General features: G+C 54.8%; 1 protein-coding gene across 2 annotated transcripts in view; it reads right to left on the bottom strand.

The window, feature by feature from the left end:
- Positions 1–3,319: 3,319 nt before the first annotated feature.
- Positions 3,320–16,408, bottom strand: part of UBE2G2 (ubiquitin conjugating enzyme E2 G2) — a 30,911-nt gene continuing 17,822 nt past the window's right edge. The window contains exons 4-6 of one of the 2 annotated variants that reach the window (XM_081234449.1): positions 9,524–9,642; positions 6,496–6,636; positions 3,320–5,147 (exon numbers count right to left, since the gene is read on the bottom strand). In XM_081234449.1, coding sequence (XP_081090575.1) covers positions 5,035–5,147; positions 6,496–6,636; positions 9,524–9,642 — 373 coding nt within the window. In that variant the 3' untranslated portion in view covers positions 3,320–5,034. The remainder of the gene's footprint in view (positions 5,148–6,495; positions 6,637–9,523; positions 9,643–16,408) is intronic. The other variant, XM_081234448.1, reaches the window with a different exon arrangement.

Genomic DNA, 16,408 nt, shown 5'->3' with positions numbered 1-16,408 from the left:
GGCCCTGGCTGGCGGCCGGTCACAACCTGGTGACCTCAGCTCCGGCGCAGCAGCAGGGCTAGGACGCCCTCCGTCTCTCGCCCAGGCCTCAGGGTCCCTGTAGGACTGCCGGGCTCCTGGCGGTGCCCAGGGGCTGCAGGGGCGGGACATGAAGACCGAGCTCCACCCCCCGCCCCACACGGCCGGACCTCGGGTGGTCTCATCCTCCCTGGACACCAAGGCTGCAGTGTGGGCACACGTGGCGGGGGGGGCGGGCACCGGCCTTAAGCAGACAGGGCCGGCTGGGCGAGGTAGTGCCCAGGTCTGCGGGTGGGACCTCCCTGCCACCCGCCGCCCCGGGGAGCTGCTCCACGGGCGGGAACTAGTCCAGGAGGGAGACCCCGGTGAGAGCCCCCAAGTCGGCTCTGCCCTGAAGCTGCAAGTGTGTCCTGTGGTTCCAACGCGTTTAGTACATCACCCAGGATTTCCAAAAGCCACCGGCAAAATATCCTCGGTCTCTCATCTCCACCGGGTCGGTTCCAGCGTCAGGTCCTCTGCCGGGAAGGTAAGTCCACACGTGCGCACACGCTCACGACCGCTTGAAAGGGACGTGTCGCCACCGTTCCCTGGAGCGAGCACGAGTCACAGGGACGTCCAGTCGCTCACACACAGCTCCGCCAAGCCGCGTGGGGTGGGGACAGGCCCAGTCCACGGCCCCCACTCAGCAGGCCCGGGCGCCCTCCCAGTGCTGTTGCCAGGGCCCAGTGGGAGCCGCTCAGACAGGGCAGCCCACAGCCACGACCTGCGCGGAGGGGTGGAGGTCATGCGGTCTCACCGCCAACCACCGCCATCCCCCCCGGACCGTCCCCCGCAGCCTGCACCCCTCCAGGGGCCGAGCTCAGCTCCGTGCAGGGCTGGATGCCCAGGCCTGGGGCTCATGAACACGTCCACCCTTCTCTGGGTCCCTGAAAGGAGATGACACCACCAAGACGCCCTGAGACTCGAGGGAGGACCTCCACCGCGCAGCTGCGCCCCTGCTGGCTCCGCGAGCGCCCCTCGGTGTCACAGCAGACACTCCCCGCCCCGGGGACCTTTCCCTTCCATGCTCCGTGCGTTTTACACGTCGTCCTTCACTTGGCAAGTGTAGTCAGCAGAGAAGGTGAGGCCAAGGACGCCCCACGTGTCGTGTCCGAAGGGCTGCAGGTCAACTTGCCCCAGCAACGCTGCGTCCGTGGGGACACAGCGGAACACGCCCCATGGGAGCCGCGCCCCACGGGAGCCACGGCTGTTCAGATGAGGAGCCCGGGGCGGCGGGGGCCTGCCAGCTCACCGGGCTGATGAGGGCCGCCGGGACGCAGGCCGCAGTGGGCTCCGGGGCCCCACCCTGGCACGGAAGGAGGGGAGTAGCCGGGCGGAGGACGGAGCACCGCTCCCCCGAGGCTGGCGGCGGCGCAGACCGCTGCGGGGAGCCTGCGCCCAGGGCACGCGCGGCGGCCCCAGCAGGGCAGGCGCTGTGGAGAGAGAGGCTCAGGGTGACAGGGCTGGGGGCCCAGGCCGATGGCGCTGAGGGGAGGCTGGAGGGGCGGCCTCGGTGACCCGGCCGGGCTGGCATCCTCAGGAGCTGGGCTTTGCTCGAGCGGGGAGGTGGTGGGCCCGGGGTGAGGCCACACCCAGGACACAGGCCAGGTGCCGCGGGGCCCGGGCAGCGGGGGCAGGGCTCGGGGACTCGGTCAGGGGTGGGGAAGGCAGACTTCTGCCTCTGCGGGCACTGGACCGTGGTCCAGGGCCCTGCTGTGCTCTGAGCTGACTTCCAGGGCCGGGGCATAGACTTCTGGCCACATGGCCTGCGGTCAGGCCTTGGGGGGTGCGGGGGAAGTGGCAGCAGGCGACCCCGAGCCTCCCCCACGTAACCAGGGTGGGGTCTGTGTTCCACCCAGGAGCCCTGACTGATGCACAGGACGAATGAATGCATCACACCAGCACGACCCCTGAGAAATCAGCAACCTGACCTGTACAGAAACCAGACGGAAGGCAGCCACAGCCACACGTGGGAGGGGAGGGCAGAGTGGGCCCCGCGGGCCCCGGGCTTCCAGTCATCCGGGGCCGCAGAGCCGGCAGGGACGCGCCCCTCCCCCAGGACACGCCCGGACACCGCAGTGGGGCTCCCGCACCCAGAAGATCAAACCCCAGAACACCCCCTTTGCGCGCAGAACCAGACTGGCAAACAGGAAAACAAGGGTGGACATTCGCCTCAAATATCCAAACACCCGCAGAAGACCAGTGCCACGGAGAAGGGGCACCAAACACATGAAAAATGAAACACAGAAAACCTAACGGAGCAAACCAACCTTCTCAGGTAAACCTACTTAACATCCCCAAAGGGGAAAAGTTCAGGAGACCTGTGCAAGAAAGAGCACGGCTGGCCTGGGACGGCCGTCCTCAGGCAGCTGGGGACGTGTGCTTGGGGAGGGGGCCCCACGTGGTGGGACGGGAGCGCCTCACTGGCCTAAACGATCTGCACCACGGTGTGGCGTGCACTGCACACCTGCTCTCCCTCGGGGGGCTGGAGTCTTGGTGCCAGGCAGAGGGTGCCCACGTGACCAGCCCCCGATAAAAACCCTGGGCGCTGGTCCCCCAGGAGCTCCCTGCTGGGGAGTCAAGCGCACGCCGTGTGGCTCCGCTGGGGGGTGCTCAGGAGGCCTGTGCCTGGTGCCCCCCGACCCCTCCCCACACCACGTTCCCTGTGGCGCTTGAGTCCCTGGGCCTTTGGCTGTAATAGATCTCAGCCGTGAGGCCTCCCAGGGAACCACTGAACATGGGGGTGGTATCGGGGACCCCAACTCACGATCACGTTGGAGATCTTCAATAGTAAGAAGTATGCTGGAAACTCCTGGGCAAAAGGCAGAATGAAGGCTGCTGGAGGGCGGGCCGAGCCCCTGGCCCGGACACGGCACAGAGGGCGCTGCGGGAGAGGAGGCCGAGGGACATAAGCCGTGACGAGACTGGAGACTCGAGAGCAGGACGGAAGCGCCACCTCCGCACCTGCTGGTCTCTCCTCGCCCGACGGCCATCTGCTGCCAACACTCACAGCTCAAGGAAAGGCCGAGGGTCAGTCGAGGCTGGTGAAGACGTCTGCCGACCCCGACAGGGACACCCGGGAATTCCAGGGGAGACCAGCGGGCAGAAGGAACAGAGAAGAGTGAAGCTTCCCAAAGCTCAGGTGTCTCGGGAAGGAGGCGGTAGTGGGAGTCCTGGCGGCTGTGCCACCTGTGGGGGGGCGCCCCCGCCGGCCACGGGGTTCCCATACGATTATATTAAAATACGACAGAGAAAACACTGCTCGGGACAGGGGGAAAATATAGCTTTATTTTACCATAGGAATTAATAAACTCCGTCACAGAATAAGGACACCATGGGACTCCTTCTCTTTTGTTTCATTTAATAAATACAAATGAATAAAAATACTTTCTTTTGCAAAAAGACTGCCTTTCTTCCTTCTCCAGATTTCCTGAGCCCCCATGGCCACCTGCTGACGTGGTCACAGGCCCACACTCCACCACACCCACCTTTTCCTCTCTATGGAGAGGGCTACATCTCATCCAACACGCCCGCAGATACTATGTAGGTACAATACCTCTCCTTTCCCCATGCCCTTCCGAATACAAGTCCTCGTACTGAATTTCAACTTTTAAATGATTCCCTTCTGAGAAGGAAAGTCTGGTTTCCACAGAAGCCCTTTAGCCAGTACCACTTAACACCAAGAAATTAGCGAGGTTTCAGTAAATCAGACTCCTGCCCGCGGGCACATTGTGAAAGGGAAAGGATAACATGAAGTAAAATGTATTGTACGCCTTGTAGACTGTCCCTTATTTCAAAAATAGAAACTCCTGTTTAAATTTAACCTGTTCAAAACAGGCCAAATATTTAACTGCATGCAACAGATCTGTTATTGCTTGAAACGGAGCTCTGGCCCCTCGGCTGAGCTACCCACGCCAGAGGAATCCAGACCACCTCAAAACCACGAGCCGCAGCTGAGCGCCCCCCACCGACCCGGAGACCCCGGGGACCCCGTGTGCCACGCTCCCACGAGCGCTGGTCAGGTCTGGGATGAAGCACACCTCTGTGCTCTGCGCTAAGACGGGAGGGAGCGTCCCTTCCCAAGCTGCGAAGAACGGTTCTGTCCCGATAGCTGAAGGTCCTGCTGCAGTCACCACGTACAAACGCTTAGCACTTTCCCGTTTTCGGATTGGAAAAGCAAAGCTCCGACACACCCAGAAGACACTCTGACTAACATCTCGGTCTCACGTGCCCCTGCTCTGGTAAATGCACTAGGAACTGAGACACGAGCGTGAACTGTGATCAACACCAGCAGGGAAATCGCCGGTCTTCACGGCCAGGAGAAAACTTCTTTTCTATGTGCCCAATTTTTCATTAGTCCACATTTTAAAAAAGTATTTATTTCCTGAAGTATTTCTAAATGTGATTATTTGTAACATACAACAAATGAAAAATGTGACTAGATTTCAAGAAAAAAATCTGCTTGTAAAACAAAGTCCTGAAACAAAGTCATGTCCTCCTCACGGGGGACAAGGGAACCAGGAGGGGCCCCCAGAGACATCGGCCGCCACCCTCCTCCTGGTCTGCAAGGCCCCACGTCTTCGGAAGGAGCGCTACTGGTTCTAGTCCTTGGGGGCCGGCGCGTACGCCCCTCCCCGCTGCGCACTAAGCGCTGGGTCCGCAGGCACGTCAGCCGGAGAGGTAGTGGTGACAGCTCTCATCACCTCCCTGGGCCACCTCGGCAAGAACGAGGGGCGTGTCCCTCAGCTGCACCCAGCTGTCACCGTCCGACAGAAACCATCACTGCAGAAGAGAAGGCTGTTTGGGGTGGGAAAGGTAGGAGAGAAATAGATGCTGTGGTTCTGCAAGCTTGCCTTTTTTGGTACCAGCACAGAGTGTCACTGTCACTAAGTGTTTTGGAGGAGAAACTCCAAAAACTGCTCGGTGGTGTGCCTGCACGCACGCGCAGGCACACGGCTGTGCACACGTGGGCAAGGCTCAGAGCCCCAGCGACTTCTGCACGATCTGCTTGGCGATCTTGTAAAACTGTTCGCGGTCATCCCGCCACATTTTGGAGGCATCCACGTTGGCCCCACTTTCATCGTTGGGCTCTGAAAGAGAAGGAGACCCTCCAAGTGAAAGGGGCTCAAGAAGGAAGGACCTGGCAAGGCCACCCACCCCCTGTAAGAACATCACTGATCTTCCCAGAGAGGTAACCACAGACAAACCAGAAGCGCCGAGGGATGTGGAACTCCGGGCAAGGACATCAGTTCTGTGGAGACGAGAGCCTTCTCCTGAGGGACGGGGCTGAGCAGCGACGAGAGGGCAGCGGACAGACCCACCCTCAGGGCTCCTCCACCCGAGCCTCCCAAGGGCCCACACCAGCCAACTCGGCTTCACTCAGGAGGCACCAGCTGAGCCGATCAAGCGGCCATTGTGGGCCTCCCCCTCGGGCCTCCTGTTTCGCCACCAGCTCTCTTCGTTCGAGGCTCCTCCGTTTCATGGGCGTTCTCTTCCCCCAGGGCTGCCGGGCTGTTCCTCCCTCGGCTCCCTCCCACCACGAGCCCTGTCTACCTGGACAGGGAACACACCCTCACCTCCACGGCCAGTCCCCGGAGAGCCCCCGTCAAGGTGGCCACTTACACAACACCCCGAACTCTTCTCTCCCCCAAATCCTGCTCCCTCTGGAGTCCTGTCCCCAAAGTCAGCACCCCTCCACCCAGCAGTGAGGGCAGGAGCCCCCCCCAGGACGCTGAGCCCTAGAGCCGGAGTCTCCAAGGTCCCCCCAACCTCCCCCATCCTCTTGGCCTGGGACCCACCCCGCCTGTTTCAAGCACGTGGGCTGCAAGGGCGATCCGTGGTCTAACAGCCCCACGAGCGAGCGTCAGCTCCAGGCCAGTGCAGGTCCACGGGGCACCCCACCCCCAGCCGGGCTCCAGCCATACCTATAGTCCTGGCGCCGCCGCCAGAGGGTCCGTGCCCCCCCCAAGCCTTGTTAACTCCCACGTGTTCTAAACTCACCTCGGGAAGTGGCCCCTGTACCCTGATCTCAGGATTTATCACAGTGGCCTGCAATAGTTGGTGGCTATGAAAGTTCCCTTAGAACGTGGGGCCTTAAGGCTGGGGTGTCACCTGAGCTTTACACCCCAGGACACGGTGTCTGCAATATAGTGCCCACTGAATGAATGAAATGCCCACGGATACTCATGGCCAACAATGTGATACACACAAGACATCTTTACATCCGTAATTACAAAAAGCAGCTTACACTTGGAAAAGTGTGCATGAATAACATTACATGAAAAAGCACAAAAGAAAACAGTATATATCGACTCCTCACGGTGGACAGGGAGTTATAAGACAAGGGTTAACGAGGAAAGAGAAGCAGCACCGAGTGTCGGGTCTCCCCGTCTGGACGTGAACCTGCAGCGTGCCAGGAGCTGGCGGGGCGGGCGTTACCTGCCAGCATGCTCACCACCGACAGGAGGATCTTCTCCACGCTCTGCACGGGGCTCCACCGCTCGGCACTGCTCTCATAGCCCATGGGGTCGTCACCGGGAGCGTGCAGGATGGAGATGCAGACTCTGCCGTCAGGGTAGACTGCGGGGTCAGAGCACACCCGGTGAGCCGAGGGAATGGGCCCGCGATAGGGCGGCTCGGTCAGGCCCACAGAGAAAAGGCAGCAAGCGGCGCAGACACCGAGACGGAGCTGTCTGCACGCGGCACCACCTGCGGCCCCAGCGCCGCGTTCACGGCCATGCTCACGTCCACGCGCTCCCCGCGGGCCCGGCCGGGCTCCCAGGGCACCGCTCACGCACCGACAGGGTGCTGGGCCGGTCTGAACGGCTCTAGTATCATGGGGTGATTCCACCTTCATATGGATTTTAAAAGCATTATATCCAAAGGGGATAAATGAAAAGCTACCTGGCAGCCAGATATTCCACCAAAATATCTCATGTAATTAGACTCTTCACAACACTTTTCATAAAAAGTTTCCTAGATATCCCTCGTTCTGCCATTAAATCCCTAAAATGGACTGTGTAAAATATACGTTGCCATAGCTGGGAAAAACGCTACAGGAATTACTTAAATATACGGAGAAAGACAGATACCGAGATTTCTCTTGGTAACTTACTGTAACAGAAAAACGACCGCCTGTCTTCTCTGGAAATCAGCTATGCCTGAATCTAAATGCATCTCCCATCAACAGCATCACTAACAAGACCCTCAAGATCTGATTCAAGAAAAATAAATTTTTAATTCAAAGTCTAGGGTTGGTCCTGTCAGGAAGGTCAAAAGCATCTGTTATCTTTCTTTTACACATACTTGGGGAAATTCTCAGATGATTTAGTATATGCTCAGATATCCAGGAATCACTTGTAAAACTGTAAGGCTATTAAGTTATAATAATAAGAATACCAGACAATTTTAAATGAAGTTATTTAATTCACCCTCACTCATGAACTCCGCATCTCGTGACCATTTAGAAATGTGAGTCGTTATAAACAGCCTTTCTTTTACACCTGGTCCCTCATTTTCCCCATGCATCCCTTGTTCTAGTGGTTTCTACGCTTTGAAAGTGTAACACACACTCTCACTGAAGGGTTAGGAAACCACGTGCGATCTGTCTCAGACACCAGGATGTCCGTCTGAAGTCCACACACACGGGACCAGGGCGCCCAGAATGCTTTGAACAGTTCTCTCTGCCACGGACAGAGAAGAGGTGTTGCAGAGTTTTCAACTTCGGTGTCACTTCCTCAAGGTGACACACCACGTGATGACACCACTGACCCCAGAAACATCAAAAAGCAGCTGTGTCCCTGTCACCCCCCCCCACCACACCACAGCAGCGTCATTTCCTAACCCTCCCAAGTCCTCGCCCAGCCACAGCGCTTCAGCGCCAACAACTCCCACTGGTGCCAGGCTGGCGGTCTCCCCTCCAGGCCACGGCAGCGGCCCAGCACGCGCTCCGCTCCACCTCCAGCCTGCACCACAGTCACCCTTCAAAGGCCATGCTGGTCATGCCGCCCCTCACGCTCACTCCCAGCCCCTCAGTGGGCCTCCACTGCTCCTCGGATAAACATCAAAATCCTTAATGTTGACCAAAAGGCCTGAACTGGTTTGGCCCCTCCCCCTCCCTCCTCACACTGGGCCTCTGCACCTGCTAGACCCCCTCCCCGCCCCAAACAGACCCCTGGGTAACTCCTACAGCTCCTCCTGCAGGTGGTGGGTTCAACCACCACCCCTGCAGGGGCCTCCCTGGCCTCCCACGTGGTTTCACATCTCTCTGTATGATTCCTTCATCAGAGTCCATCGCTGCCCTCAGACTGGGAGCTCCTGACCGTCCAGCCCCCCACCTCTGACGGTCTGCTCACCACCCCATCCCAGCAACTCTCAGTGAATCTGCTGGATTATTTTTTTAAGTATTTATGGACTGACCAATTTTTATGACATTGGTAGACCTACTGAATAGCTCTTCTCAAAAATAATTTTTACAAAATAAAAGTAACACATACCCACTACAGTAAGGCCAAATTTAAAAACTATTTGCTTTGGGGCTTCCCTGGTGGCACAGTGGTTGAGAGTCCGCCTGCCGATGCAGGGGACACGGGTTCATGCCCCGGTCCGGGAAGATCCCACATGCCGCGGAGCGGCTGGGCCCGTGAGCCATGGCCGCTGAGCCTGCGCATCCGGAGCCTGTGCTCCGCAATGGGAGAGGCCACAGCAGTGAGAGGCCCGCGTACCGCAAAAAGAACAAAAAAACAAAAAACCAAAACTATTTGCACTGATTACCTGAACATCAAAAATAATATTATCAGGCTATTCTTAGTACACACATAATTCAATCAGTTTATTGGCCGTATTTGTCTTTAAACCGCATCACAGGTATCGTTCTAAAGAATGTATTTATCTTCAATATAATCTTATTATTTACTTATTTATTTTTGCTGCGTTGGGTCTTCGTTGCTGCGTGCGGGCTTTCTCTAGTTGCTGCAAGCGGGGGCTACTCTTCATTGTGGTGTGCGGGATTCTCACTGTGGTGGCTTCTCCTGTTGCGGAGCACGGGCTCTAGGCACTCGAGCTTCAGCAGTTGTGGCACGTGGGCTCACTAGTTGTGGCACGTGGGCTCAGTAGTTGTGGCACACGGGCTTAGTTGCTCCGTGGCAATGTGGGATCTTCCTGGACCAGGGCTCAAACCCATGTCCCCTGCATTGGCAGGCGGATTCCTAACCACTGCACCACTAGGGAGGCCCTTATCATTCATTTTTTAATTACCCACAATCCTCTTCATAGTCATATCTTATGGTTAATCGCCTTGAACTTGTTGACTTCCTCAATCAACTCTTCTGACCATAATGAATTTTTAAACTTTGTATTATGGAAAATTCCAAACACAGAGCAAAACAGCAGTATACCATGAATGCCCACATGCGCACAATCTCTAGGCCTCTCCTGGAACCATCGAAACTACTTCAAAAGCACTTACTGTTGGGATGAAACATCTCACAGGTAAATCTCATCTTTGGAGGACTTAACGGGTAATCAAGTGGGAAACTCAGGATGGCAGGAAAAACCCCAAACTCAAAACAGGTGTCTTCTGGGCCCCTAAAAGATACAAAATACAGAGACAGAACTTCAAGGTAGATTTTTTTCAATGTCTACCACACTTCAGAAACGAGTTAAGGAAATATCTATTGCTTTACAAATGTGCATGAAAAGACTATCTAAATATTATAATAACGATAAATTGGTATTTTTTTATGGTTGGAAAGTAACGTGTCATTGTTCCATTCCAATGAGGTTTTCATCACAAAGAGCGGATCACAGGCAGTTTTCACATTAATAAGGTTGCGGGTGGGGCAGCAGGGATTCTGTTTTCTCTGTGGTACAATTACACATCAGGATAAAGATACAGATCCTGGTACCTGTTAGAGCAGGACTCTACTGTACTAATGAATGAGGGGTTCAGAGTTGTTACTTCAAAGGCTACTTTTAATTTTTAAATGTGCCTGAGAAGTGGTTTCGTAACCTTCGAGAAACAGATACAGAGAACAGACAGATCACTGATGATGCTCGTGCGCACGTGCATCAGCCACAAGCCCTGACCTGCAGGCCTGGGCTCGTGCCACATCCTGGGACGACGTGGTCACCTGAGTCCTCACCGTCACCAGGCACATGCCTGCCTGCCTGCCTGCCTGCCTGCCTGAGTTCACGTCCTCCTCATGTGGAAAATGGTAGAAACGGGCCAAACCACTTCCAAAGTCCTGTCAAATTTTAAAGCTCTATGTGTATAAATTAACACTATCTTGACCAACAGACAAGACGTGAAGGCCAGCCGGAGAGGGAGAGGGAGAGGGAGAGGGAGAGCAGCTCGCACCTTAACAGAGAGAGGAAGGCCTCCTCCCCTTACAAACGTCCTTTATAAAACACGCACAACAGCAGTTTAAAATCTCGTTTAAACTCGAAGACCATCTTTCCTCCGTACATCTTTATCAGGAGGGCAGAGCTGCTGAATGACAGCTACACACAGCGACGCCAGACAAGCACTCTGGGAAGACCGGTCAGTTCAACAACGGAAGAGGAATCCCGTTCTCTTTCTGGGCGCGGAGAGGGCAAGGCCCCAAGCGCGTAACACACGAGCCCCGACGACCGGCACAGGGGCCGAGACCCCGCGCTACAGCAGCAGTTCAAGTAGACAAAAACTTCTCCAAGAAACTGTGCAGGCGGCTTCACTTCCACCTGGTGACAACGCCTAGGGATTTCGATGGCACCTGTGCAGTGGAGGCCAGGACTGCATCATGGGGTGGGGAGGGGCTGGTAAAATGGCCAAAACAAGAACAAGGCAGCAAGTGTTTGGTGGAGCCACAGTTTTTTCAATTGAAGACACACATCTGGATTCTGAAAACTGCGTCCTCGCCACTTCTGGGGAAACCAAGAGTGGAAAGCTAGGACTCTGCCGTGGACGGATGAGCGTCCCCGGACAGCGGCACCAGAGCCCCAGCAGGAATCAGGGACAGGACGGCCACACGGAGAGGCGAGCTCGGGGACCGGGGCTCCCCGACAGCCGCCTTCCCCTCTGGAGGGGGTCAGCGCCGACGGCAGGGGACAGCCTGCGTTCCCCGCCCCTCTTCCAGCCTACAACTCACAGGAGAGGATAAACACCACTGCGCCGGCTCTCACACGGCCTCCCGAGGGGAGGTGCCAGGAAGCAGCGCTGCCACCTCAGCGAGGGTCACCTGACTCAGGCCAGGTCCCAGATCAGGTGGCTCAGCGGAGGGCAGAGGGCGGCTCAGGCTGCTAACCCAGGAGCCTGTAAATCAGGGCTGCGGCCACACCAGGAATGCTCGCAGCGCCTCGGTATTCCTGGCACCTCCAAGTTAGAACAGAAAAGAATGTCTGGGTAGTTAAGTGTTTTTGCACTGAGCCAAATGGTATTTTCTCAAGACTTTGATATTTGCTCAGATCTTTGTTTCTCATAATAGAGCTTTCTTAAAAAAAAAAAAAAAAAAAAACCCCACTAGGCCGTCCACAGCTTCAGAAGCAAGATCAAACATTTCCTAAAGTGCTCGCACACCTGAAATAGCAAAGCCATTTTCAAATGCTCTGGTTTGCTACTAGTTTGAAACGGGGGCTTCTTTCTCTTCCATAATGCCCAGTGCCTTGGCCCAGCACACAGGTGCGCCCACGTGCACGGGGGCCTGTCCGCTGGCTTCATGGAAAACGCTATCGAGTAAATTCCTGGACCGAGACGGGAGACATAATTCGTGTTATTTTTGGACAAGCTTTCCTGTCATACTCAGGACAGCCTCACTCCTCTTTCACCAAAGAAGGCCTCACCTCAAAATCAAATTTATCTGAGGCAAATACAAACTCTTCAAAGCCTGCAAGTTATTTTCTATCTTAATTGATTAAAATAACAGCCTGAATTATTTCAGAGCTCTGAGGTAAGTGTTTTATTTCTTTTCTGAGACTCGTATTAAGAATAAAGCAGAACGCCCTTGCTCTCCTCTGTAAAGGCAATAGTGCACTCTGACTTCCCGGCTTTAGGGCAACGAGAGGCCAGGGAGCCACTGGGAGAGCTGCACCCACAGTCCAAGCCCAACCAGGACCCAGCAACGCTCACTCTCCCCAAAGGACAGTGCTGGCTCAACACCTGCAGCCGCGCGCCATCACTGGTGGTCGGTCACTTGCAGAGCAAATAAAAACTGGAGACACGCTTGGTTAGTCTTTCAACATTAAACTCGAGTGAAGCGCCGTTCTTTGCCTTTCATCTCTAAAACTGTACGGAGATGACAAAAGAAGCCCACGGCCTGCATACGGAAGTCGGCAGGGAAGCCAGGGTGCTCCACCGTGGAAGCTGGGTGTGTCTGGGCGTCAGTGAGCCATCTGCCCGCCAGGCATGTTCCAGGACCGCAGCCTGCACGTCACTCCAGCTGCAGCAGGTGTGGAAGAAGCTGTTTTTGCGCTGTTCTTTTTCAAGTTTGTCATAGCACACAGACAAAATTCTCAGACATACATACGAGGCTTGAAATAATGGAGACCGTGAACCCATTCACTGGCGCACACTTGAACTGGATTACCAAGGGACAAGTATCCTCCAAAGCCATGACCACCTGAAGCATAACAAAGCAGGGCCCACGGCTTCACAAACGCCCTCCAGTCCAGGCGAGGGTGCCACTGCCCTCGCTCTCTCGCTGCGGAACCCACACAGAGCACCCGGCGGTGGCATGAGGGCGCCTGGCGTCAGAGCAGGGGCACTGCCTCCTTCCTGCGCCCCTGGCTCCGCAGCTCGGCCGAAGCTTCTTGCCAAAGCCCCCACCTCCCCAGTGCAGGTGGGCTGCAAGCACAGCCCCCAGGCCAGGGGCTCTAGAAGCCACGACTCCAGCTCCGGGGTGCCCTGCTGTGCCTCTAAGCCCCCAAGTCACTGAAGGAGCGCCTGCTGCGTGAGAGTCACCCCGCCAGCAGCGAGGCTGCACAGAAACTGACCAGAAGTTCCCGCTCACAGGACCTTCACACCTGCAGGAAAGCCAGGACGAGCTGCAGGGAGCTGTCGTCCCCGAGACAGTGCCCTCACTGCCTGTCTCCTTGGGAGCCTGGTGGTCTCGGCCGGACTATGTGTCTACACCCATCTGGCACCAGCCCTGACTCAGCGCACAGTCTCTGGGGATGGACCCAAGAGCCGCTTTCCTCTTTTGTTGTGTGCTAAGCACCCTAGCGATCCTGATGTAGAGAACCAGCGCTGGTTTAACTGTGAGGGAGGAGAAGGACAGGGCCTTCCATCTCAGGAACGCACGTGGTGACAAATACAGGCTTCCTTCCATATAATTATTTTCGTGATTAAATCCGTCTGAAAGGAGCCTACGGTCATCCCCTAATTTTTGCTTGCAACAGAAATTTCTGAAAACTTTACCTCAAATATATTTGAACTATATTTAAAGTTCACTAAGTAAGTTCATCAATTACAAGAACTTTGTAGTGAATTCTGACATGGACAATAACTTCTGCAACATAAACTTTGACTCTAACTGGAAAAAATATGTGTGTTAGAAAATACTCAAATACATAAGTAAATAAAGTAAAAAGCAAATGCCTCCTTGCCCCCTTCCTGAATCAGCTCTGAGGCAGCCACTACGGAGTCTGGTCACCCTCCCAGGCTTCCCCTCCGAGTGCATCCACTCACATACCTTCATCCGCAAAAACTGGATCTTTTTTTTTTTTTTTGCGGTACGCGGGTCTCTCACTGCTGTGGCCTCTCCCATTGCGGAGCACAGGCTCCGGACGCACAGGCTCAGCGGCCATGGCTCACGGGCCCAGCCACTCCGTGGCATGTGGGATCCTCCCAGACCGGGGCACGAACCCGTGTCCCCTGAATCGGCAGGTGGACTCCCAACCGCTGCACCACCAGGGAAGCCCCTGGATCATTTTTTATTAAAAACGTATCATGGCATCGCTGAGAGGAATTTTTAAAGGCCTGAATAAGTGGAGAGACACTCCATGTACATGGATTGGAACACTCAAGATTGTTAAACTGTCAACATTCCTCAAACTGACCTAAAGCCTCAACACAATCCCTGTCAAATCCCAGCTGGTTTCTTCACAGAAAATGACAAGCTGATCCCTAGATTCCAATGGAGACGCAAGGGACCCAGAATAGGTAAGACATCTTGAAAGAGGAGAACAAAACACCTCCCAATTTCAAAACTTACTATTGAGCTGCCATGACGGAGTGTATGGTGCTCATGGAGGGTCAAGCACAGGTCAACAGAACAGGATTCAGAGTCCACAATGAACCCTCACACTTAGGGAACTGATTCCGACAAAGGTCCAAGGCGATTCAATGCAGGAAGGATTTTCTTTTCAACAAACGGTGCAAGACAACTGCACAGCCACACGCCAAATAATGAGCCTGGCTCCTACCTAATGCTATACTCCAAAATTATCCAAAATGGGCCAAAAACCTAAATTTAAGAGCTATAAGTATAAAACTTCTAGAAGAAAACACAGGAGAAAATCTTTTCAACCTTGGGTTATATGACATCAAAGGCATAATCTATACAAGGAAAAACTGCTGAACTGCATTTCATTGGAAATGAAAACCTTTGCGTTTCAGAAGACCCCATTAAGAAAATGAAAAGCAGGGACTTCCCTAGTGGTCCAGTGGTTAAGACTACACGCTCCCAATGCAGGGGGCATGGGTTTGATCCCTGCTCAGGGAACTAAGATCCCGCATTCCGCACAGCTCGGCCTAAAACATAAAAAAGAAAAGAAGGGCTTCCTTGGTGGCGCAGTGGTTGAGAGTCCGCCTGCCGATGCAGGGGACACGGGTTCATGCCACGGTCCGGGAAGATCCCACATGCCGTGGAGCGGCTGGGCCCGTGAGCCATGGCCGCTGAGCCTGGACGTCCGGAGCCTGTGCTCCGCAGCAGGAGAGGCCACAACAGTGAGAGGCCCGCGTACCACAAAAAAAAAGAAAGAAAGAAAGAAAAAAACAAATGAAAAGGAAAAGGAAAGCTGCAGACTGGGAGAAAATATCTGAAAATCATATTGATACATCTGATAAAGGACTTTGTATCCAAAATATATAAAGAACTCTTAGGACCAAATAAGAAGACAACCCAATTAAAAAATGGGCAAAAGTTCTTAAGTTCACCAAAAAAGATAGGTGAATGGCTCATAAGCCCATGAAAAGATGCTCAACAGCATCAGTTACTAGGGCAATGCAGTCCAAACCCACAATGAGACCCACCTCACACTCAGCAGGACAGCTGGCATTAGATACCACCAAGAGGGTGAGGAAATGGAGAGCCAAGAACTCAGCACTGCGGGTGGGAGTGTAAAATGGTGACACTATACGCCGGGAGGCCCACTCCTGTGCATCCAGCCGAGGGAGGTGGAAACCCGGCTGCACAGACTTAGGCCCCGTGTTCGCAGCTGCACCGTCACAACAGCTGAAGAGGGAAGCAGCCAAATGCCCATCAACGGGTGAGTGGGTCCATTCACGGTGGACACAGCTCAGTGGTGACGGGAAGGGGCCGCTCCCACAGGCTGCGCCGGGAACCTTGGAGACACCATGCCCAGAAAAAGGAGCCAGACACCGAAGATGCTGCATCGTGTGATCCCACTTGCAGCAGAAGTCCAGAAAAGGCAAATCAACAGAGTCAGAGGGCAGATCAGAGGGTGCCCGTGGCGGAGGGGGAGTGGGGACTGAGTGCACAGGGGCATGAGCACGTGTTTGGAAATGCTCTAAAAGTGAAGTGTGATGACTGCAAACTCTATAAATTTAATTTACTAAAAATCATTGACTTGTGCACTTAATACAGGTGAAACTCTGCATGTAACTTCTATCTCAATAAAGCTATTGAATGCACCCGGCCACACCAGGCTCTCTCGGCCTCAGCACCACTGCCACCTCGGGCGTCCTGGGCACGGCGGGGCGCTCAGCGCTCTCCCACCCGGGGCCAGTAGAGATCTCCTCCTGCTACCCAGTGTGACAGCCACAATGTCTCCAGACACTGCCCAAAGTCCCTGGGGGTGAGGCCACACCTGGTGACAACACTGGTCTAGACCCGTCGTCCAGCGTCTGCCTGAACCACAGCAGTGCTGCCGGCATCCTGCTGATTGGATGCCCATAACTTATACTGGACAATGATGTTTCCACTTTCTTTGATGACTGCAGTGAATGTTGTAATAAACTTCCTCACACAGAGGTTTTCCTAACAGAATGTCTGACGAAGACATTCCCAGGGTGGGAACCGCTGGGTCAGAGAACATACAGTGCAAATCATAAACATCTACTGCAATATCTCAGGTTTATCTGAGCAGGCACAATCCTGACAGGAGCCAGGCTTCTGTAAAGAAGAAAGCCTGGTGT

The sequence above is a fragment of the Mesoplodon bidens genome, assembly GCF_964165515.1.
Source record: "Mesoplodon bidens genome assembly, chromosome: 5".
Lineage (NCBI taxonomy): Eukaryota > Metazoa > Chordata > Mammalia > Artiodactyla > Ziphiidae > Mesoplodon > Mesoplodon bidens.
The sequence above is the reverse complement of the archived record's forward strand: the minus strand, read 5'-3'. Positions and strand labels throughout refer to the sequence as shown.